The following is a 23,852-nucleotide window of genomic DNA, read 5'->3' as shown; positions in this document are numbered from 1 at the left end:
AAATTCGCAGTGAGGGCAGTGGGCAAACCAGAGGTGGAAACATCAGCAGAGGCGGTCCTCACTTGTGGGAAGCTGCTGGGACTATAAAGACTTGGGTTGTCAGTCTACATATAGCTTAGGGCCTTTAGCAAGTGATTGTACACATTGGTGACCTGTACTTAAGATAAGGAAAGAGAATATATTACTTAAAACTATTTTAATGGAAAGGAGCTCTGAAATTCCGGGGCAAGGCCTGTCATGACCTGGCCTTTGAGTACGAAGAAAAGCCATGGAGAGTGTGATCAGAGCTTTGCTCTAAGAGTCTGCAGCATCCTGGCAGGCACATGACTAAGACCTGCATTTCGGTGCTGGTGATGAATGACAGGAGAAAGACACAAGTTTGCCTGAGGGGAAAATCAGTAAGACTTGGCCTAAGTACAACAGATAAAGGAGAAAGTCCAGGACTAAAGTTTTGTATCTGAATGATGAAATGATAGCAGTAACAGGGAGTACATGAATAAATGGGGAATCTTTTAAAGCCAAGAGTCATTTTGCTATTTAAAACAAATTCTGCTCAAGTCAATAATTCTATTCATGTATTTTTGTTTACAACTACATTTCTAACATTTAAACATTATGCAGCTCATTTTTTCAAATAGTAGGAAAAGTGAGAAATTCTCAATTTAAAGAAGAATCTATCCTATCTAGTAACACTTTGGAATACTAGCAAACTGTTTCTCATAACACAAGATGTAGGCAAAGCATTTCCAAAAGGCAAAAGTTCATTTCTACAAAATAAATGCTATGTAAACCGTGAAAACAAGAAATACATAAAGAAACATTAAATAAAAGATTTTACTTTTATTTAAAATAAAATGCATTTATACAGTCTTTAAACCATGGGTTATTGGACAATACTGGTAATCCACCCCTCCCTGGCACCCTTTTGGGCCATGTGAGCTAGGAATTTTTTTGACTAGCACCAATGCAGACTGTAACAGCGTAACAGACCAGAACATGGCCAGTCCAGGCATCAGAGTTAAGGACATTGTGGCAAATCATGATTATATTGAAGTCATTCTTAATTTAGCAGATATTAAAACTGCACATTAATTATATTTTTAAAGCACTTAATGTAAAGATGCTACATATCTACGCCATTTGCTAGTTGTGAGTAATTTTTTTTTAAAAAAAAACTGTACAATTTTATAAAATTTGTGTTTGTACATTAGTTACACAAAATGCATACTTCATAGACCTTTACTTCATATTGTAATGCAAAAGTTGCATATTTTAGGCAGACAGTGAATATGCTGGTGAATACTAGTGTTGTAATACAATATGGTGTAAAAATAAAAACACAAGACAATATACATACATGCTCGTTCAAGGACAAAAACAAATAAACCAAGTGTAACAGACTAACAGCATTTTCCTTCAAGGTTAAACAATGACATTAAATATCAGGCATCCTCTGTAGGCCTGATTTATTGGGGAAGGCAGGGGGTTCAAATGGCTACCAGAAGTATGATCTTAAGAACACTAGGTCAAATTAAACATACATTAAAACACATGCATTAAACATGATAAATAGACTTCATATAGTTTAAGCCCTGGATAGCTGTAAGGTAGATGGCTTGAGTTTCTTAGTTTGGCTAGCTTACATCAGTGACATTTCGTTCCTGACTTGCCCACTACTTTGGTTTTCAATTCTTGGCCCTAAGGAATGTGTGCCATATTCAAGTTCATATACTGTATCATGAGAGCAGGTTATAGTCGTGCTTGTTAGTGCACATATTAACTGGTCTGATAAGGCAAAAAAGTTTTCTTGATAAAATGATAAATTTCAAGCTTACTTTATTAAGCAGCATATAACAAACAACAGCTTTTAAAGTTAAACATTGTTATGGCCGTGGAGTTTCATTACACAGTACTTTAATTCACACCCAACCACTGGTAAGTTTGTAGAACATCTCTTCATCTAAACTCTCATTTTGGTCTTTTGCCCGTGTTGAGAGGAATATGTAGCCACCAATGAATTCATGAACCACTTTGCAATCTACTTCAGTACAAATGAAGGACAATCGGACTTCATCTGCAAACTCTACAGTGACCTGGAACAAAGACAGAGAACTGTTAAGTCCCAGCAAAACTCCAGATGAGTGGGGGTCCCAGCGAAGGTCTGCTCTATTATAAAATACTTGATCCTCAAATACTCTTTTTTAATCCTAAACTAATAATGCCTTTAAGTCCAAAAGCACAAGTAAAGGTTACGAGCCTCTCTCCCACTCATGTTCTGAAAAGGAAGGCAAGGGGTTTAGGTCATTAAGTTCCCAATGGTCTCTGGTGATTCGATTAATGAGACTGTCTCTCTTCAAGTCCTGGGAGAAAAACCTACTTCCTGTGTTTAATATTTGCTTTAGATGTTTAACCTTTAGGTATCATGTTTAAATATTTCAGAAATATGAGACTCTAATGAAGTAACAGGAATAGATGCAACAAACCCAGTGATCTTAAAACAAATGATTTATTAGTAAAAGATTCTGTTTATTTTAAATGACAGCAATGCATTGGGGCAGCATGATACATGGTAGGAGAAGTGCCGGTTTTAGCGGCCTCACCATCTGCTTGAATCCTGATTCTGTTACTGAGTGTGTGATCGTGGACAATGACAGCCCTTAGTCTCTACATTTTATGCCCTCATTTGGAAAGTAGGGATAATCCATCTACCTCAAAAGCTGTGCTGAGCTTCAGAAATAGGGTACAAATGTAAAACATCTAATATGCCCGGCACAATGTAGGCATTCATTCAAGAGTAGCTGCTACTGTGAGTGAAAGGGATTTATCCATTATAGAAAGACAACCTTAAACAAGATAAGCCAATATTCCAAGCAGATCATTCTGTTCTTAGAATTTTAATAAATGAGCTAGTTATGAAATAGGCAAGTTTAAGTGGGGAATGAATACCTAACCATGTTTTATACTTTAAGAAGTAAAGGTACATATAATCCTCAGAACTTATGGGGCTTTTTATTCTTACATTTACTAATTTTTTAGCAGTCTTCCAGTAATACTGTCGCAGCTTACCATTTTGATTTCCCAGTTTACATTCCACTGTTTCATGTTACTGAAACGCCAGGTTTTAATTGCGTCTCCTGTGCTGGCATCCATCCTGATCAGTCTGTTGTATGTAATTCCAATAAGGTCTTCTTTTTTGCCCCCTTGGAACCTATAGCATTAAAAACATATTAGGGGTGAGGGGTCATGTTGGCCTGTGTTTCTTCCAGATATGCACTTTAGCTCTAAAAAATAGTGCCAGTCTTATATAATTAAGAACAGAAATGCAATCATTTTGAATGTTTAATGTAAAAATTATAAGTCTAGAAAACATATTCCAACATCTTTAAATTTTACTGTAAAATAGGTTAATGGGTCTCAGTTAGTGGCTTTAAAGGTATCATTTAATTACGTGAAGTAGATTAAGTAAAAAGGCACAGACTGAGGTTTACCCGTAGGTGCTCTGAGAACCACTGACCTTGCCATGAAGTGCGTGATGCCGAACTCCGGCAAGGACTGCCACGCTTGAATAAATCGCATCTTGGCTTCAATTAGACTCATCTGAGCTACATTCTGATGGGCCTCCAAAATTCTTGCTGTTATCTAAACATGATTGAACACCAACATCACCTTAACAGTAGACAGTATTGTTTCATGGCAGATTCAAGACAAAGATTGAAAAACTAAACTATGCGTTCCACCCCAAAATCCTATGTTGCAAGAGTTGAAATTAGAAACCTACATTTGGGAATTTTAGTAAAATGACTTTTTAAAATAAACCTTGATATCTTTCTTCTTAATTTCAGTTTCCATATATCATGAAACAAAAAGTACTATTAGGAATACGAAACTGCCACTCGACATATTCCAAGGACACACATGTCTGATAACTAAAGTTTTAAATTTAGCATCAAGATATATGATCAGAATGAGTACCTAGAATACAAGTTTATAGCAGAAATATTTATTACCATAATAATTTTAAAGTTTTTCTAAAGGAATCATTAGAAAAGTTCAATTTTAATTTAAATTATACTCACTTCGGGAAGGCTACTCCCACAAGGAATGGAAGGAAATTAATACATGAGGGGAGACGGTAGCTAAGGCTTTAATATTTTCATTCTTTTTTTGGTAAACATGGAGAACTTACCAAGTCTCTTATATAGCCTGGCTGTAGATGGCAATGCGAGGAAAAGAAAAAGGAGGCAGAAAGAAAAAAAGGCAATCAGAAAAAACGGCAATGAAGCAAAGAAAAAGTTGCGATAACCTGCAAACCAAAATTCCAGCCAAAAACCATGCAAAAATTACTGTAGGTGGAAACCAAGCAAAGTAAATGCAAGCAGGAAAATGAGAATGAGGAAGCAGTGATTATTTCCATTTAGAATACTGAGAAACACTCCACATTATTTTAGATTGTTAAGTGTTACTAAAATTAAGGGTAGAGAAGGTTGAGGGAGAAAATTAAAAGAGCAAATACCTTTTCCCCATCATGTACCAGTTCATACTGGTTAGGGCAAAACTAATTATTTTAGTAGCAAAATCAAAATTAATATTTTAAAGTCTTCAATATTGTCTCAGATTGAGTGAGATAACATGATCCATGCACCGCTTTTCAGACATAAGTTGAAGGCATAACATAGGTAGTGCCCATACTGTTTATTTACACAAGAAAAACAAACACCTCAATTACCATCTGTTTTTTGCATCCTTTTTCCTGGAAGGGAAAATAAAGAGATGCCATACACTACACTAGGAATGGTCGCTATAAACATATTAGTCCATTGCAGTTTGGATTAACATGGATAAAGCCATGTTAATAGTCTGGGAGTCATATTCATGTGAAAATATCCATAGCAAGTTTAATTAATATGTAGCTTTGAAGAATTCAAGTAGATTTAAATATAACAAAGGCTAGCCCAACCAGCATGGCTCAGTGGTTGAGCATCGACCTATGTCCCAGGAAGTCACAGTTGGATTCCCGGTCAAGGCACATGCCCCATGTGCAGGCTCAATCCCGAGTGGGGGGCGTGCAGGAGGCAGCCAATCAATGATTCTCTCTCATCACCAATGTTTCTATCTCTCCCTCCTTCCCTTTCTGAAATCAATAAAAATATATTAAAAATATATACCGTATATAACAAAGGCTATACTGATGGACCCAAAGGAAAACAATGCACTTAAGCCCTGATAGGGATGAATGACCCCAGGCCTACACACCTTCCTAACTAACTCCTGAAGGCCACTGGGTTATACAGGTTAAAAAATTACTGAGGACTTTGACCCATGATCCCGATAAGTGATAGTAATGAAACTCCTGCCTACCAGCACTTACCAGGTGTCCGGGCAATACATGGTCTCTCCCTTCTGAGAGCAACATGTAAGTCTATTAGGGAAAGGAGGATTAAAAGAGAACATGTGCCCAGCTGGTGTGGGTCAGTGGTTGAGTGTAGACCCATGAACCAAGAGGTCACTGGTTTGACTCCCAGTCAGGGCACGTGCCTGGGTTGCAGGCTTGATCTTCAGTGGGGAGTGTGTAGGAGGCAGCCAACTGATGTTTCTCTCTCATAGCTGATTCTCTCTCTCTATGCCTATTCCTTCCTCTCTCTCTAAAAATCAATAAAAACATATTTAAAAAGAATGTGCATTTGATAAGATGCCAACATGGGAGACAGGCTAGAAGGATCCTTAACTACGACCACACACATACTGCCATCCTGCCAGTTAAGGACAGGCAAACATCCAGTGTTGGGAACATTTTAAAGTGAAAACCTATCATTTAAAAAATTTCTAAGAAAATAATACCTAACCAAAATTTGGCTGTTTTGATAACCATACTTTAAGATCCTTTCCCCTGAGACTTGATAGTGAAAATATGATTGCTAAGATTTGAATTTATTCATTGCCTTTGAAGGCAAATGAATCTACTTTCTGAAACAAGTTTCTTTGCAAATAATCTTAAAATGAAATTACTAAGAATAAAAATAAGTAAATTAGTATTTGATTCACTTTGCCTTTTAATTTACAATCTACATTCCACAAAGCTCCCCAGGGCAGCATTTCCTCCATTCCTTCCTACTCCCACATCGTAGGACTGTGGGATAAACAATTTCCATGTAGCTTACACAACCCCAGAAACCTAAAGAAATACTTGGTGATTAAAACTTCCGAACATTTTAAATTTCTACTTACGTGTCATTAGACTCATATGATAAGCATTATATTTAAAGTTAAGAACTACTAAGTGTTCTGGGCCTTTTCAGTAATGTTTTCAAATTATTTCTTAAAGATCAAAATGATACTAGATAAAAATATTTATTTTAAAGATCTTCACTCCCCACCCCCATCCTCCAAACTGAAGCTTTTCCTTTTATGGCAGGATGTTTGGTGTGGAGAACACTGGGGTTATCCCAAGTGAAATTCCCCTGCAAAAAACCTTTTTATGTTGTTTCCAAAGAACCATTTTCCTAAATAGCCATCCTTTTATAGTATTAATTTCCAGGAAAGGAATTCTAAACAAAGTGAGCAAAAGCAGTGAATTTCAAGGAAAATTTGCCAAATATTGCCATTTTATGCAAATCTTGGTTAGGTTTTGACTGTTAATGTTAAGAAAAGATGATGTTTAAATGTAGGCTATTCTCTACCTTGTAAATTTACTTCCAAAGCTGGAAAAGTCAATGTCCACAGTAAAAAGTCACTATAGCTTTTGGTGGGAAATGAATAAACTGCATGAATTAAGGAACACAAAGCATTAAGACCATATTTAATTCCTGTTAACAGAGTGGTTTCCTCAAGTTGTTTAGAATAAATATACTCCCAACTATCCTACCTCATTACCTGTCATATTAAGTGATAAAGGTAACTGCTCGCTTCGGCAGCAGACACTAAAACTGGAACGATAGAGATTAGCACGGCCCCTGCGCAAGGATGACACGCAAATTCGTGAAGCGTTCCATATTTAAAAAAAACATTAGAAAAAGATAAAGGTATTTTTTAAATTATCAATTTAAACTGACTGAAAGCTATTTATTTCCAATTATATATTCTAATCACCTGATGACATTTAGACTTCCAATTAAGACTAAAAAGTTTTGTTTAAGAGGAGAAACTAAATTTAAAGTATGTGCACAAAACTGTAAAATCAACCAGCACAAAGCGGTAGATGGAATAAAATGAATCAAGTACCTGCTTGTTCTTGTACTTTTTTAGGTAGCGAGGGGACACCAAGCATTCAGGATTTATATCCGTTGTGATCTGCTCTGGGATTAACTGAGGATCTGGGTTTAAATGCTGCATCTTCAGGAAGGAAAGAATATTCTGAACTTCCAGGTTGTAAGAACTGTCCGCCATGGTCTTGCCCTTGGAGGCCAATCTGCAGGCTGCCATCCAGTGGGCATACTGCTTTTCCTGTTGAAAAGGAATATCGAGGTATGAGCTGGGTCTCAGGATGGGTCCTTTGAGTATAAGACATAAGGATGGCTGGTTAAATCGCCAAGGAACTGGAAAACTCACATTGTCACAACGAAGCCAAATTTCATTCATGCCCTCCGCAACTGGGATCAGGAGTTTGATGTTAAATTTTTGGCCTGAAATGTTTACATCTGGGGTGACCTCACATCCTGTAAAAAAAAAAATTAATTATTAAAAGAGTTAAATTTATTTTTAAGAAATCCCAAGCCAATACAGGGATCCCTCATCTTATGGCATCATCTTATCATGTAGAATTTTGCTGTTGTGGAATCTATAAATTAGGGAATGAATTTTTTAGAGCAGAATCAGAGAGATCTAATACAGAGAGGTAATGGCTCAGAGGTTGTGGCCTCACAATCCACAAAACCTGCCTGAGAAGAGAAGGAAAGGGTCCTATTGAAAAGACATGACCAAAAAACACAACCTGCACGCCAACAAGTTTTGATATGTGCTGTTTTAATATCATTAAGTTCTTTGAATCTTAAGTTATTTGGGATTTCTAAGTTTCTAAATGTATAGGGATTTTAAAATGTCGTTCTTTAATTATTTTCTAACTTAATTGTGTTTTGGTTAGAAAAAAAATGAATCTGTTCTTAATCAAGGCCACCATTCCATGTGGCTAAATCCTATGGAAGCTAACAATCTTTATCTTTTCTGTAGCATTTGATGCTGAGTTACTGTGTCTTTTTTGAATCAGCTTCTACTGTATATTATTTCTATAATCTTACACTTTTTTTGTTTCCTTTACAAGCTTTTCTTCCTCTAATATGCACTGTCCCTTAAAAATGAGTCTTCTGCAGGTTCTGTTCTTAGCCTTCTTCTATTTTAGACAGTCATTCCAATGGCTACATTTACCATTCATGCTAACTGCTACCATAGCAGTATCTGCAGCATGGATCTCTCCCATGATCCAATGGCCTACAGGTTATCTCCAAAAAGATATCCCACAAATAGCTCAAATTTAATTATTATTATTTTTAATCCTTTCACCTGAGGACATTTTCATTGATTTTTAGAGACGGGAAGAGAGAGAGGGAGAAACATCAACATGAGAAACATCGATCAGCTGCTTCCTACACGCACCCTAACATGAGCTGGGGACCAAACCCGCAACCCAAGTGTGTGCACTGACTGAGAATCGAACCTGCAACCTTTCGGTGTATGGGACAATGCTCCTACCAACTGAGCCACACCAGCCAGGGCAAGTACCTCAAATTTAAAATATCCCAAAATTAAACTCATCTTTCTCCCCAAATTTAGCTCATGTTTCTTCCCAATCTCAGTAACACCCTATCCACCTAACTGCACAAGCTGGAAACATGTCCTTTCCTTCTAGCCCCTCCCAAGTCAATTACCTAGTCTATGGATTGAACTTCCTCAGTATCTACCGAATTTGTACCCTTTCTCCATCCGTACTGATAGCCTTAACTTGGATCACTAGCATTATCTGAAGTTATTCCTCTAAACTGAAGCCAATATAAATATGATGGGTGCTGTCACTTCAGGTTAATTTTTCAGTGGCACTTCATTGCTGCCAGTTTAAGAAACAGTCTCCCTAACATTTTTATCCACTAATTCTTGCCAACTCCTCCTGCTTTTCCTCTCATGTTAGCAGAACCAGATTCAACAGCTGTTAGGAAGTATCCATCTCCTGATTACATTCTGCATCCCAGCTTTTCTCCAGGCACTTTTACACCAGTCTCTGCCTGGAAGGCTCTTTACCAGCTCCCAGATCTGTTTTCTCTTTTGGATCCTAAGTCCAACAGCATTTCCCCTACGAAGTTTTTCCTAATTCTCTCCACCAGTCCTGAAGACTGACCGAAACAATACCCTTACCCGCTTTGACCTGTTACTCAATTTTTAAAGTACTAGTTATTGCCTCAATTGTAATTGTTTATCTTCCCAACATGCTCTAGACGTCTTGAGGGCTGGGACTACTATTTGTTCTTGCTCATGTCTCAATAGTACCCAGCAGTTTGTGGCACAGGGTTTCAATTCATATTTGCTAAACTGTATTTATTTTTTAAATACATTTTTATTGATTTCAGAAAGGAAGGGAGAAATAGATAGAAACATCAATGATGAGAAAAAAATCATAGATCGGCTGCCTCCTGCATGCCCCACACTGGGGATCGAGCCCACAACCTGGGCATGTGCCCTGACTGGGAATTGAACCATGACCTCCTGGTTCATAGGTCGATGCTCAACCACTGAGCCATGCCAGCCAGGCTAAACTGAAGTTTTTAGAATTTTGCATTTATATCTCTCAGGGGCCTGAGAGCATCTAGTCCAACAGATTCACTTCTCAGAGGGAGATACTGAGGTCCACATCGATTATTTTTTCCAAAACCACCGGGCTTGTTTGGTGGCAGGGCAGAGCCTGGGCCATTAGATTCTCTAGTGTTATCTTCTCAGCATGAGGTGCCGGAAAAGTGCCCCTTTGGGAGGACTTGGGAGAGGTGGGAGGAGACACCTTGTGAGTTGTTCTCCACACCAGGACGTGACTTTGCCGTCTTTCAGGGAGAAGGCTGAGGGTATAACAGGGACAGAAAGGACAGAGGCCAGAAGACAGAGCTACTCTCTGATTCAGGAGTGGATTATCTGAGCTGATTCTGGGCAGGTGAGCAAGAAGAAAGCTAAAATGGATTCTGAGTAACAAACACTGGTTGAGACCCAAAGTTAAACTCATGTGACTGAGACAGAAAGGCAGTGAGACCAATGAAAAGTTTTAGAAAAATTACAGAATTCCAACACTGGGCATAGCAGTCTGCTCCCCAAGCCAGAGGTTTTCTACTTTTTTTTTTTTTTTTTTTACAATGCATATAACTATAAAACAACAGTTCAGGTATCTACTGGGCAAATACAGATAGAGATTTGGAAATTATGTTAAAATATTCTAAAAATACCCTAACGTTCAGCGTACTAAAAAAAGATCAGGAAAAACACACCTGTATTTTAAGTGATAAGTAAAATTATTTTGGGAATCATTTTTGTGAAATGAATTAGGGGACCTTTTTCTTTGGTGCTTTTGTCCAGGTTGCTTTACGTATAATAAATGTACATGTAAAATGCAACCCAAAGAGTCTGGGGTGGGCTGATAGGAATAACCACCTCCCTGACACCACTTCAGAGCTGGCCTCCCAGAGGAGTGCAGCTGCACTGCAATCCAGGAGCCGGGAACCGGGAGCTAGGAGCTGAGCAGCACTGGTCCAGCGCCTGCAGCTCCCCACTCCTTCCTGAGCTCTGCCTCTCAATCCTTTACTCGGCTGGGAACTCAAGGCTCATGCGAATGCATCTGTTTAGAATCCAGAAATGAGTCTGGAAAATGTACGTTAGTTTTCTAGCCTTTGTTGTAAAGATGATGGAGCAGTGAGGAGCCAATCTACTGCCTCCTTTACCAAGCATGCCGGTGCCATGGGTGTACCGACGGTCCCCGACTTACAATGGCTCCACTTAAAATGATTTCTTGATTTTACGATAGTGTGAAAGCAATATGCACTCAGTAGAAACTGTACTTCAAATTTGGAATTTTGATTTTTGCTGGGCTAGCGATATGCAGAATAATCAGAATGATACTCTGTCACGATGCTGGGCAGCGCTGCAGCTCCCAGTCATATGATCACCAGCATAAACCACCGATTGGCTGCAGTATACTATGTTACCAGTGGTTTTTTTGTTTGTTTGTTTGTTTGTTTCTTGGGGGGAGTATGTACTGTGTTCTGAGCATGTTTAAGGTGGGCTAGGCTAAGCTATGATGTTCAGTAGATTAGGTGTATAAATGCATTTTCAACTTACGGCGGGTTTATCTGAGTGGTTCTCAGGGGTATGGCTTCCTAGAGGAAGTGGTATCTGAACTGGAAGTGAGTCAGGTGGCTTTAGCGAACAACATCACAAGTAAGAGAGGCTCATCAAGAATCTACGAGACTAGCAGGAGGCCCTACAGAGAAGTCACAGCACGAGGCAAGCAGGTGTCCTCCAGCTGTAGAAGCAGCCGGTGAACCTGGAGTGAAAATTCTCCTTCCACCTGAACCCGCGCTCCAATCAGGTGAGAGGTGAAGAAGGAGCAATGTGAGGAAACAACAGAAATAGTCTAAGATGAGAACTAAGTTAAATATAGAGATAAAAGTACGAAGGGAGCGCAGAAACTGCGGAAAAACTTTTCCTCCCAGCCAAGTGTAGGGTAGTGAATATTAGCTAATGGATATTCTACCACCAGCAGCGGTCATCCCAAGGCTTACCTCTGAGGTTCATCTGATGAGCAGGTGTGCCACTGGCTTCTTCTTTGCTCTTGTAGCAAGAAATAGATGTATCTTTAAAGGTGCACCAATACTGCTTATAACCTTTTAGGGTCAGCTTTTTTGGCCTGTGTGTCAAATAGAACGAAGAGAAAAACCACTTTTGAAATAATGTTATCAATGCTTTGTTTTAGCACCAAGGCCAGATTTTACATCTGCTGAGTCAGTTCCCCTCGGCCAGTGTGTTCCGTTCAATCCCGCTGTTCCTGATTGGCCCCTTCCCTCCCAATCCGTCTCCACAGGAGGACCTCACAAATAGTGAGTGGGCAGAGGAGAAAGACAGCAGGGCCAACACTCTAGCACTCCTGTAGTTGTAGCCACCTGTATCACGAGCAGGTCACACGGGAAGGATGGGAAAAGAAAGGTGAGGTAAATGTCAGGAATTGGAAATATTCTAGGTCCTGTAAGTACCCACAGGGTCACGGTGTCTGCAGGGCTGCCTCGGAGCCTCGGAACGAGCGAGCCGACCTCGCATGACTAAGTGAGGCAAGTGCTTGTGTCTCTCAGGGCTGTAGCTCAATGGTGACTTTAACTTGCCACTCCCATGTCAAATATAACCAAGACAGGCAGTCAGGAGGAGAGCAGATAAAGAAAGGTACAGGTAGATGAAAAAGGTGTATAAATGGCAAAGAAGGCGGGGGAGAGGCAGCAGCATCTGAAATCATACCCTTATTTCAGAAATGTTACGTATGTTGAGGTGTTTTATATTTAGCTACAGCAAATGTTTTATTCCATGATATTATATTTATTATATTCCACACCTCTCCTTTCCTCTGCATTAATGCCTAGCCCTCACGATTCTGTGGAATATGTCTAGATTGTTTAAAGTCTAACATGCCCAGCCAGCATGGCTCAGTGATTGAGCATCGACCTATGAACCAGGAGGTCATGGTTTGATTCCTGGTCAGGCCATATGCCTGGGTTGTGGGCTCGATCTCAGTGTGGTGTGCAGGAGGCAGCTGATCAATGATTTTCTCTCATTGTTGATACTGGTTGAGACCCAAAGTTAAACTCTCTCCCTCTCCTTTCCTCTCTAAAATCAATAAAAATATATTTAAAAAAATAAAAGTCTAGATTAGATAACATACACTGGAACCTTAATTATAAAATGTTCCATGAAAAAATGAAATAGAATTCAACAGAATCTAGGGCTCAAGGAAATAATTGACAGTAACGGTTCAATATATACTATGCTTTTGCCTAGACAAGTCCCTTTATACTATATATCACTGTACATTTCACAATCTACATGATGCAACCTAGGTTATAGTCTTTTTTATTTTATTTTTTTGCCTTAAGAAAACAACTTAATGAATATTGTGATTTTAAGTTGATAAAAATGGTTAATTCTCCTCATTATAATGCAGTGTTCTATTTGGTAAGTCCTTTTACAAATTTATAGGCCAAACATAAATTTCAGTAATGTGAATATAATTATAAAACTGACATTTATCATTCATTAGTATGTGGAATCCCTCCATTTTGCGTACTTACTTGAAAACTTTAATGTAGTCAGCAAGTTCAGGAATTGAAGTAATGTCACCCTAGGGAAAGAATTTAATCATTTTCTTATTTTTCTTCAAATGAGAAACTCTAATATTTGGTATCTGATAACAAGAATCAGCTTACTTAACAAACAAAATTACTTAAAATACAGATTACAATGATGTTAAAGATACAATTGTATTATATGGTCATATAGTACAAAGGCATTTTTAAATGTCATAAAAAGCTAATAAAATATGATCAAATGGCAATTTATATAACCCACAAGAATGCATTGTTGATTCTCATGCAGCTAAAACTGTTTGTGTCTGCATCATGGAAATTTTATAAATCCTAACAGCCCAAGATAAGTGTTTTTTATATAACTAATTCCTAAGCTTTAAAGCCATAAAACCAAACTTAACATTTGAAAAAGTTCCTCTTCTTTTTGTAATATTTCAAATCTGGAGGGCACTAAACGGATTTATCCATGACTTGAGATTAACTTCTCCTCTGCAGAAATGTTCTACTACTACTTGTAAGAGTGTGTGCAGAGTATCAGAAGATCTGTATCTTTATTGGAGGCACAATACTAATTTTAAAAGTTTCTGAAAAATTGATGTCTGAACTCTCTAAAGCATTAAATATTTCTCTACCTCCCCCAAATACTGCATGAGAAGTTAAACTGACAAAAAGGTATGCATCATCCAAAGTACACTAGTAGGTGAAAAGATTCACCCTACCAAAATCGTTGATGTTTTCCCCCCTTCCAAAGTAATCTCCAGGTCTGAAAGGGCAGCGTCGACTTCATCAACTTCTTTGTCACTGTTGTTCAAATGATTCTCTGATGTCATGATTGACAGCTTATTGATATGATACTGAAACCAGAAATGACATTTTATTTAAATGATTGTTCTAAATGTAAAACTTGAAAATTCGATTATTTATCTACATCTATAGTGAATGCTTTTCATCACCTAATTTGAAAAGATAAAAGTACACAGGAACTAGAATGATAGGAAAATAAAGGGCATGGCACCCGAAATCAATGTCCTGAGTCTCCTAATATTTATCCAAAAGAATAGGGTGTTTGAGCATACTCAAATAAATTCACGGGAGGCCTAGGCCTTAGAGTGTTAACACATCCTTCACTCAGCCCTACACAGCAGAGATTTTTGACTTTTTTCCCCCCTACTGCACTATTTATTTCCTGAACAGGGCCTGGAACCAATAAATACTGAATGAACAGAATATGCAATAGGCCATTTGTAGAAATAACATTGATTACCTTATAATCACACTATTACCCAGAGAGGGAAAGTTAGTTATCATGATCATATTGAAAGCTAAAGCTGCACTTTCCCCCTTCCTTAATTCAATGCTGAAAATACACCCAGGGGGAGATGTTGTTTATATTGTTACATAAGAATGATAAGACAATGTTTACCACACATAAATACTGACATATACACGAGTAGTGATAACAATCCTTTATGTGAATAGCAAAATCTTTGGGTGTAGAATTGCTAGTCATGATTTTAAATACACTTAGGTGAGTGACTCAGAACAACTATTACTTACCGATTACATTCTGATGTTAAACCTTACAGAGGTTTTATACAAAGGTAAACAGAACCTTAAACCCCTTAATCAGTTACCTTTCAAAGCCCTAGGTAGCACTCCACATGTCTGAAGTACATTCACAGTAGATAATCTATTCGTGGGAACATTTAATGAATGAATCTGAGGCCAATTATCAATGTTCCTCTGTATTTTAAGATTTAGTGACTCAGTAATGAAATGTCTGTGGTTATGCCTTCAGTTGTGCTGAAATGAGATCCTTACAGTGGCAGGAACTTTCAAGTTCACAAATCACGGAGAATAAGGTAGGCTGAGGCTCTCACAGGCAGTGGCCTCAAACGTCGGAATATATTAGGAATCATGTGGAGAGCTGGTTAAAAATGTAGATTCTTTGCTTTACTCCCAGAGATTCCGAATCAGCCAATCTGGGGTTCAGCTGGAATCTGCAGTTTTCTTAAGTGCCTTAGGTGATTCTGATGCAAAAGTTCTTCGATTAAATGCTTTAAAAACAAAGTGGTGCCCTGAACGGGTGGTGCAGTTGGTTGGAGCATCGTCCCCTGCCATCAAAAGGTTGCAGGTTTGATCCCTGGTCGGGGAGTGTGTGGGAGGCAGCTGATTGATGTTTCTCTCCCTTCTTCTCTCTAAATACCAGTGTGTTTTTTTTTTTAAACTAGTGTTATTAACTACATTTTTTATCCACAGCTTCTTACTTGAATTACTTTTTTTTTACTACTGCAAATTTTACACCACAAGGAACCAGAAACCCCAAAGACAGAATCGTTGAGAATGTAGGCTATGTATGAAATAAAAAACAGGAGGCCTCTCTGCCATACTTTCAAAGTTTCCCCCTTCGATACTGGATGGCTATCTCGAGCCTTCAGGTCAGTCTCTGGGAAGGCATCTAACAACTCAAGGATTTGTAATATTAAATTCTCTCATTAAATCTAGATTCTAAAATGGCCCAGGAGAGCTGTGCTTTGGGACATTGTTTCCATGAATTAAAATATATGGTTTCTGAGGTGTTTTTTAGTACACTAAAATGGAATATCGCCTGCACACTGGCTTGGGAAGCTGCAGAATCATCCCACTTCTGTGACAATATGTCTAGGAATACTCATTCAACAAATACTTTTTGAGCACCTACTATATGCCAAACACTATAATATGTTGGCTTTTAAAATACATTATCTATATATATAAAAGCCTAAGTGACCAAACGACCCGTCGCTATGATGCACAATGACCACCAGGGGGGCAGACGCTCAATGCAGGAGCTGCCCTCTGGTGGTCAGTGCACTCCCACAGCCAACCTCCCATGGGCCCCTCCCCCGAGGCCGACCCCGATTGGCCCCAATGGGGCGGGCCAGCCAACCTCCCGCGGCCCCCTCCCCGCCCCCAGGCTGACCCCGATTGGCCTGATGGGGACTGGGTGAGATGCCCCAATCGCCGGCCAGGCCGAGGGACCCCACCTGTGCATGAATTCATGCACTGGGCCTCTAGTTTTTACAATAAAAAGACAAAAAGGAAATACGACCAAAAAAAAAAAATAATCTATGGGTTTCCCCGTATATTTTACATGTATTATTATTCTGTCATTGACAAAATCCTCACTAAAAAATTACAAGCCCACATTCTAAGCGAGAAAGATGTAGGTAGAAAGTCATACCAAGTGAGGGACTTTCAAAATTAAACTGCTCCAGAATTTAATTCAAGAAATTCTTCAGACAGTCTGAATCACATCCAAAGGCACAACAGAAAAGTCTTAACTACTCTCCAGAAAATATCTGATTAAACTAATTCATCCGTCATCACAGATTTTCCTTTTCTGGGCTTCATTTCCATTGTCTTCTTTCATCATGTAAACTAAGAAGAAATTATCTGATCTTCCTCTCTAATGGGCAATTTTTGAGTCTTCACTAAAAAACTTTTCTAAGTGCATAGAAGCATTTGGGACATTGAGAGCATTTTTGTATTCTAGGGGGAAAAATCGTAGTGAAAACTTTTCATAACGGAATACAATTTTGATTATTGCATTAATCAGTACTTCAGGTGAAACCAGAATTCCACCATATCTAAGAACATTTACTGAAGCCTTACTCAGGTATCAGAAATATAAGAAAGATTAATCTAGTGGTTAATCTGACCTCAGTGCCTCTATGAATGCTGATTTGTGGATGCCACACTCAAGTTATTTTATCAAAGGGAGTTGGAGTGATGAAGTGGACATTTTTTTAAATAAACCCTACTGTAATTATGAAGCAGGTGGTGTGCAAGAACTATATTCAGAAAAATACTGGTTTAATCTGCCTATTTACTCTTAAGGATTTTGACTCTAAATACTTACTGATATTTATGTTTAGTTTCACTAGTTTTTAAATTTTTATCTTCTTAAAAGGTATTTCTACCATAGCCCACTTTATAAATATTATCTCCAACTGTTTATGAACTTACGCAAGTAAGCTTTCAGAAATCTGACTTTTACTATAAAAATCTGACTTTTTTCCCAAAGGAAAACTGGATAGTTAACATACATCTGGGGTGTTGGAAGATAACTGTTCTCCTACAGGATGCAGAAAAGTAACTATTAAGTATACCACTAAACTCTTATATAGAATTAAATATTAAACAAAATTCATATATTTATTTTGCCTTCCTAAGAGTCTATTCACTTTCTACATAGTAAAAAGTAAACACTATTAAAATGCTACTGGATTAATATGCCACTTGACTATTTAAAAGTAATCGTCGATCCTTTCCCCCACAAATGTCCCATTCACCAATACTCTTCACTACCTGCAAAGCTGCAAACATCATCATTTCTTCTTCTGTGCACTCAATTTCTTCTAGGAGAATAGCCCATTTGGCCTGCTCATAAAGCTGATTGATTCTGATTGCATCGTACTGCAGCAAAAGAGACACAATTCTTTTATAATATATCACTTTTAACATTCAAAAGTTTGAAAACTCGGAATATTCACTTCAAAGCTTTACAAGAAAAACTTAATGTATTTTCTTTTCTGGGATTTTATTCACTATCAAATATGCAATAATTAGAAAGAAATATACCTATAGGATTAGAGTATATATCTGCATCTAATTTTGCATTAAAAATGGCAATGAAATATGTCAAAAGATTATTATTCAATATTAAAAATAGACTCTGTATGGTATTTTCCAGGGAAATAACCATTAGATATTACATTCCTTAACAAAATCTAACTTGAAGACATTAAAGGTAAGAATTGATTGCTCTTCCGTATTATTATTGCAACTTGACATACTAAAATATCAGAGAGTAACTTAATTATTTCAGGAACATCTTGCTCACTGTGGAAGAGCATAACCAGACAAAATGGCGGGTCCTTGGAAACAGTTATTATTTTAAAATCCAAAATAGAGGGTACATATATAGACTTGTAGAAAAGATTTACCTACATTACTGAATTCTATTTAGTTAATAAAAATTAATAGTAATGTATTGATACAATCTTAGAATGTTAACAAAATACATAATCCCTTTCCTGCCTCCAGCAAATGTACTTAATGTCTCCAAAATTTTGATTTTACTAAAATTAGGTATGTTATGCCCTGAAAAGGGACTACAAAGATTTTTTATAGTTCTATATTTTTTACTGTTATAGAATGGATTATTTAAGCACTTAATAAAAATGATAACAATATACATTTAATCTAGGCATGAAAAGGATGAGAAGGCAGGCAAGAGACTCCCTGCCCAAGATGATAGGGAAACAAAAGATCCAAATCTCTGTGCCATGTCTTTTCTGGGGTAAAATACTCCATATTTTCATGGTAAATTTAAATCTTATCAGGACAACAAAGTACTTCAGTAGCAATCAGTAAGTAAAAATATATTACAATGTTTGGTTATAAGACAGAAAGACACACAGACTTAAAGAACAATTTTTTTTAAGCATCATCTTTGAGTATATAATTAGAAATCAAATAACTGAAAAGGTTATCTTTCAGAAATGTTTCTTTTACCTAAAGTGCACTTTAAGAGAGCTATGTAAAAAAAAATCCAAAAACAAACTTTACCGATTCTGTTTCTTTTACTAAATTAGTGCCCTTAAAATACAAATCAACCAAAAATTCAATTATCTTAAAAAAATTTACTTATACTTTCAACCTACTAAAACAATACATTTATTTAAAATACAGATGCCTTTGTCTAATCCTTTGGGTTTTCACAATTCAAGATTTGCTATTTACAAACATTCCCTTATCCCACCAACTTCCAAAAAACAAGCATCCAAATGAATAAAACAAAAAGGAAAAAGAAATTCCTCTAAGCCCTTGGTACCTTTGGATTCAAATCAAAAAAGCTGTAATACTTGAATCGGAGTAGCAAGGCCTCATTTTCCTTCACATCCTGTTCCATGAGAGATCTCGAGGAATCAAGCCACCTGGACAGTTAACAAGGGCAGCGGAACAAAGCAAGACACTTTTCAGTAAACCATTTCTCCCTCTAATTGGATAAAGAAATTCTTCAATCGTATGTATATTTTAAAACTTACCCTTGGTTGATTTTTGCTTTGTCAAGAAGAGCTTGAGGCTTGAACATTTTTGCCAAGATTTCTGGTGATGTGATTGGCTGACTGACAGCAAGTATGCCAGGGTTGCCTTCTGACAAAGCACTGTCACCAAACCATGCAGAAGTCGGTGACAAGGGGCTTCCATCGTGAGCATCGTAAGTGGGGGTCATTGTTTTACTATAAAGTCCTGGGCTTGAATATATACTTCCTAATAAACAACATGAAAAATAGGTAGTAAGTAGGAAGTACAGAATCTTAGTTTTCAATAACACATGCTATAATGGTAAGAAAGCTTAGTACATTACTTTACCTGTCTTGAAAACATGTAAAATTAACTTTAACACTCTACTTGTGTAACATTAGATCATATAATATCAAGGCCAAATGAATATAATTAATTAAGTTGAGGGAAATTCTGGGGGGGGAAATCAGTTCAAGAGAATTAGAAGGCAAGTTAAAGATATAGCTAAAGCAGACCAACGTGTTTTCTGTTTTTAATTGTGGCAAGGCTCACCTTTCAGAGGGCCAATGTAAAGAACATCAGTGCCTATAGGAAAGGAAAGAAAGGAATTCAGAAGGTAAAGGAAAGGCAACAATAGAAGACAGAAACAAAAGAATGAAAATGAAAAGGAAATGGGAAAAAGAAAAAACAGGTTTTTCCTAGCTGCGAATCAAAACCTGAAGTACATATTTCAAGTGGATTTGAGAGTAAAGAACCTTAGAAGATAAAACCTAAGTACAGTAAGTTTTCTGCCCAATTCAAAAACATGAAACTGTGCTCTGGTCAAGTGTCTAGTAACAAACATGTCCATGTTTATCACCCTTTGAAATCCATACCCTGTTTTAAGACAGCTCAATGTAAGTGAATTAATTCACATAAATAATTGTATGTTAATGTTTTCCCAGTAAAGAGCTAAACTGGTTCCAGCAGATTTACAAACAAAATATTAAAAGTCAAGGGGTAACCCTGGCCGGTGTGGCTCGTGGTTAGAACATCAGCCTGAGCATGGAAGGGTCTTGGTTTGATTCCCAGTCAAAGCCACGTACCTGGGTTGCAGGTTCCATCCCTGGCCCTGGTCAGGGTGTATGTGGAAGGCAACTAATCGATGTGTCTCTCTCACATGGTGTTTCTCTCTCTCTCTCCTCCCTCCCTTCTACTCTCTCTAAAATTCAATGGAAAAAACATCGAGTGAGAAGTAACAAAAAAAACTAAATAAAAAAGGTGGGGGGGGGGTAGGGGGTAATGTGGGGATAAGAACACATATGTAATAACTTAATCAATAAAAAAATTAAAAGAAAAAAAAGAAATAAAAAAAGTAAAAGGGTTGATAAAATTTTGCCCTAGAAAGAGGCTAACAAAGGTACATTTTACGTGAAAAACCCTGAAGGGATACTGTCTCTTTTACCTTCTGATTCCTTGGTATTAAAGAGCTAGGTGTATAGCTACAGTGGGGCCTTGACTTACGAGTGTCCCGACTAACGAGTTTTTCGAGATACGAGCTGTCTCTCGGCCGATTTTTTGCTTTGAGTTAAGAGCTAAAATTCGGGTTACGAGCCAGCTTCAGATACCCCACCACTAGTTGGCGCAGCAAATGTCACAGTGAACGCCACAACATCAGCCCAGCATCACGTGTCTCACTCGTTCACTTTTTGATTTGACATACGAGTAATTTGAGTTACGAGCTCCGTCAAGGAACGAATTAAACTCGTAAGTCAAGGCCCCACTGTACATAACTAGTAATTCGTTGAATTGGTCAACTGATAGCACCTCTCCTCCCAAGTCCCAACTCTGTTAATTATATTTTGACTGTAGTCGTACTATTAAAAAATAAAATGGGTATCACACTATTAATGGATAATGGAAAGAGGATGGTGGCTGCTTCCTTTACCTGATTTAGGAATATGCTTAGGAATCTCTCTTCTTTCCTAACTCCCACGCCACACAATGATAGAAACGATTACCTATGAAAAAGTGGTGGCGATGCTAGAGATTTTTGCAGTTGTCATGACCTACTCCAGGAAGAGAACACAATAAAAAAAAGAAGAAAAAACAAAAAACCCTCTTGCTAGCTACAAGATACCTGACTTGGTGTCCCTAATATGTGCTTTTCCAATGTTAGTACCAAAGCTACTTGTAAAATCTGAACATTGTTAAACTTAGATAAGCAACAAAATAAGCTGTGAACTCTCCTTATAAGCCTTTAAAAGAACACTGGGATATTATTCATAGCTTTAAAAACGAAAACCTTAAACTACAAGGGCACTTGAACAAAGTTAGAACTGATCATTTTCTTTATGAAGTTTCTCAAGCAGAAAATACATTCCCCTAAACCACACATTTATTAGAATCAGCCTCTTACTCAAATCTCTTTCCTCTCAATTTCGTATTCTTTGTACACTTCACATTTGATCACTTCATTGTTCCTATTTATTCTTATTTTTGTTAGGCACGCTATGATAATAACTCAATTATTGTTCCCAACAACCTTATTATTCTCATTTCAGAGGAACAAACGGAGGCACAAAGAGGTTAAACAACTTGTCCAATGTCAAGAACTATTAAGTTGCTGAGCCAGGCTATAAATCGGCCAGTCTGCAGCTATAAACACTGCCTCCAGGGAACTGTAACTTATTTAAGCCATACCCAACAGTGTGCATTTATTTGTTTAGTGTTTTGTTACTGATGTGACCACTGCTGTTGCAAAAAAAGGTTTCTAATACACATTTTTGTGCTTATTTCCCAATTCCAGCAGCACTGCTAGGTCAGAGGGTATGTGCACTTTAAACTCCTTTTAAGTCTCAGTTCAGTGACAACCCCAACTAGCTTCTACTCCTGATTGCTCCATTTAAAACATATTTGAAAGAGAAAACGAATACAAACTTAGAGGGAGAAATATCTTAGCAACAAAACATGAGTTTGCTGAACTGCATTGAAAGATAACTTAACACTATGAGAAGAAATAAAGAATTCAATGAGCACTACAGTCTCAGGCTACCTTAACCTATTAGCTCCTGAGAGTAATGCTATATGTTAACATAGGAGAATCTGCCTCTTAACTTATTATTATAGATTATATTCATATCTATATATATAAAAAGCCAGTGACCGCATCACCGGAAAGACCGGAACAACTGGTCAGTATGATGCTCACTGCAGCTGGCCAACTGTCCTGATCGGGGGCGGGGCCAGCCGGCCGACCTCCCGCAGCCCCTCCCCCCACAGCCCCTCCCCCCGCCAACCCAGCCTTGGGACGGCCCGCCGGACCCCACCTGTGCACGAATTCATGCACCAGGCCTCTACCAGGCCTCTAGTATATATATAAACATATATATTTAAAGAAAGTACTAATTCTAATACATTTTAGAAATTTTTTCATCAAAATATCTCAAATTACAGGTGAATTTAAAAAAATGTTGACATGACAAATAAATTAAAATATTATCAATATGAAATAATTTTGAAAGTATGAAAAGAAAATATAAAAAAAACTTTATATTTGTAAAGATTTTTTAAATATTTAAATCATTTTGTTATCTTTCAATTACAGTTGATGTACAGTATATTAGTTTCAGGTGTACACCCCAGTGATTAGACATTTATATAACTTACTAAGTGATCAAGCCGATAAATCTCATACCCATCTGACACCATACATAGTTATTAGAATATTATTGACTATATTCTCTATGCTATACTTTACATCCCCATGACTATTCTGTAATAACTATTTAGTACTTCTTAATCCTTTCACCTTTTTCACCCATCTCGTAACTGTCAAAATGTTCTCTGTATTTGAGTCTGTTTTTGTTAAGAAAGAGTGAAAACAAAGAACTATAAAGTAAATAACAGAACTGACTACATAAAAATGTACAACTTTAGTGTAGTAAAAAAGATCACAAGCAAAATGCCAATATAGGGAAAATATCTAACATAGCAAATGATTAATACCACTAAAAACAAAAATATAAATAAAGCAAATTACATGATTTGAAAGTTAATAGCCCAGGAATGGCTAATAAATATATGACATACTATTCATACTAGTGTTTATCAAGGAAATGGAAAATAAAGCAATTCAGAAATACTGTCATATCAGCAAAAATTTGTGCAGACTTACATTTTAATATTGGCAGAATGTAGGAAAAGGGCATTTTCATATACTGTTGATGGGAATGTGAAAGCATCGCTTTAACACTATTTTGGAAATATATTTGAAATTGGGGGAAACTTTTTGGAGTATATTTGATAGAAAAATTAGGTACCATCTAGGCAGAGAAACAAATAGTTTTTCTACATGGAAAACTCTGAAGCCATTTATAAAAACTAGGGAGATCTCTCTACTCTGACACAGAAAGATCACTAAAACATACTGTTCAATGAAAAAACTCAAAATGCATAATATCTATAATAATACAAGTGTAATATGCTAATTAG

At 37.3% G+C, this 23,852-nt stretch overlaps 1 protein-coding gene and 1 pseudogene across 3 annotated transcripts in view; one reads left to right on the top strand and one right to left on the bottom strand.

Annotated features, from left to right (window-relative positions):
- Nucleotides 1-820: 820 nt before the first annotated feature.
- Nucleotides 821-23,852, bottom strand: part of FERMT2 (fermitin family member 2) — a 39,235-nt gene continuing 16,203 nt past the window's right edge. Inside the window, exons 3-16 of one of the 3 annotated variants that reach the window (XM_023760731.1) lie at nt 19,932-19,964; nt 19,400-19,625; nt 19,186-19,288; nt 17,658-17,765; nt 14,027-14,161; nt 13,293-13,342; nt 11,742-11,866; nt 7,546-7,652; nt 7,219-7,440; nt 4,727-4,750; nt 4,187-4,207; nt 3,515-3,639; nt 3,067-3,208; nt 821-2,093 (exon numbers count right to left, since the gene is read on the bottom strand). In XM_023760731.1, the coding sequence (XP_023616499.1) occupies nt 1,920-2,093; nt 3,067-3,208; nt 3,515-3,639; nt 4,187-4,207; nt 4,727-4,750; nt 7,219-7,440; nt 7,546-7,652; nt 11,742-11,866; nt 13,293-13,342; nt 14,027-14,161; nt 17,658-17,765; nt 19,186-19,288; nt 19,400-19,625; nt 19,932-19,964 (1,595 nt within the window). In that variant the 3' untranslated portion in view covers nt 821-1,919. The remainder of the gene's footprint in view (nt 2,094-3,066; nt 3,209-3,514; nt 3,640-4,186; nt 4,208-4,726; nt 4,751-7,218; nt 7,441-7,545; nt 7,653-11,741; nt 11,867-13,292; nt 13,343-14,026; nt 14,162-17,657; nt 17,766-19,185; nt 19,289-19,399; nt 19,626-19,931; nt 19,965-23,852) is intronic. The other 2 variants (XM_023760730.1, XM_023760729.1) reach the window with 2 other exon arrangements.
- On the top strand, nt 6,898-6,995 carry LOC111827612 (annotated as a pseudogene).

The sequence above is a fragment of the Myotis lucifugus genome, unplaced genomic scaffold, assembly GCF_000147115.1.
Source record: "Myotis lucifugus unplaced genomic scaffold, Myoluc2.0 scaffold_191, whole genome shotgun sequence".
Taxonomy (NCBI): Eukaryota; Metazoa; Chordata; class Mammalia; order Chiroptera; family Vespertilionidae; genus Myotis; species Myotis lucifugus.
Note: the sequence above shows the minus strand (reverse complement) of the source record. Positions and strands in the feature narration are given on the sequence as shown.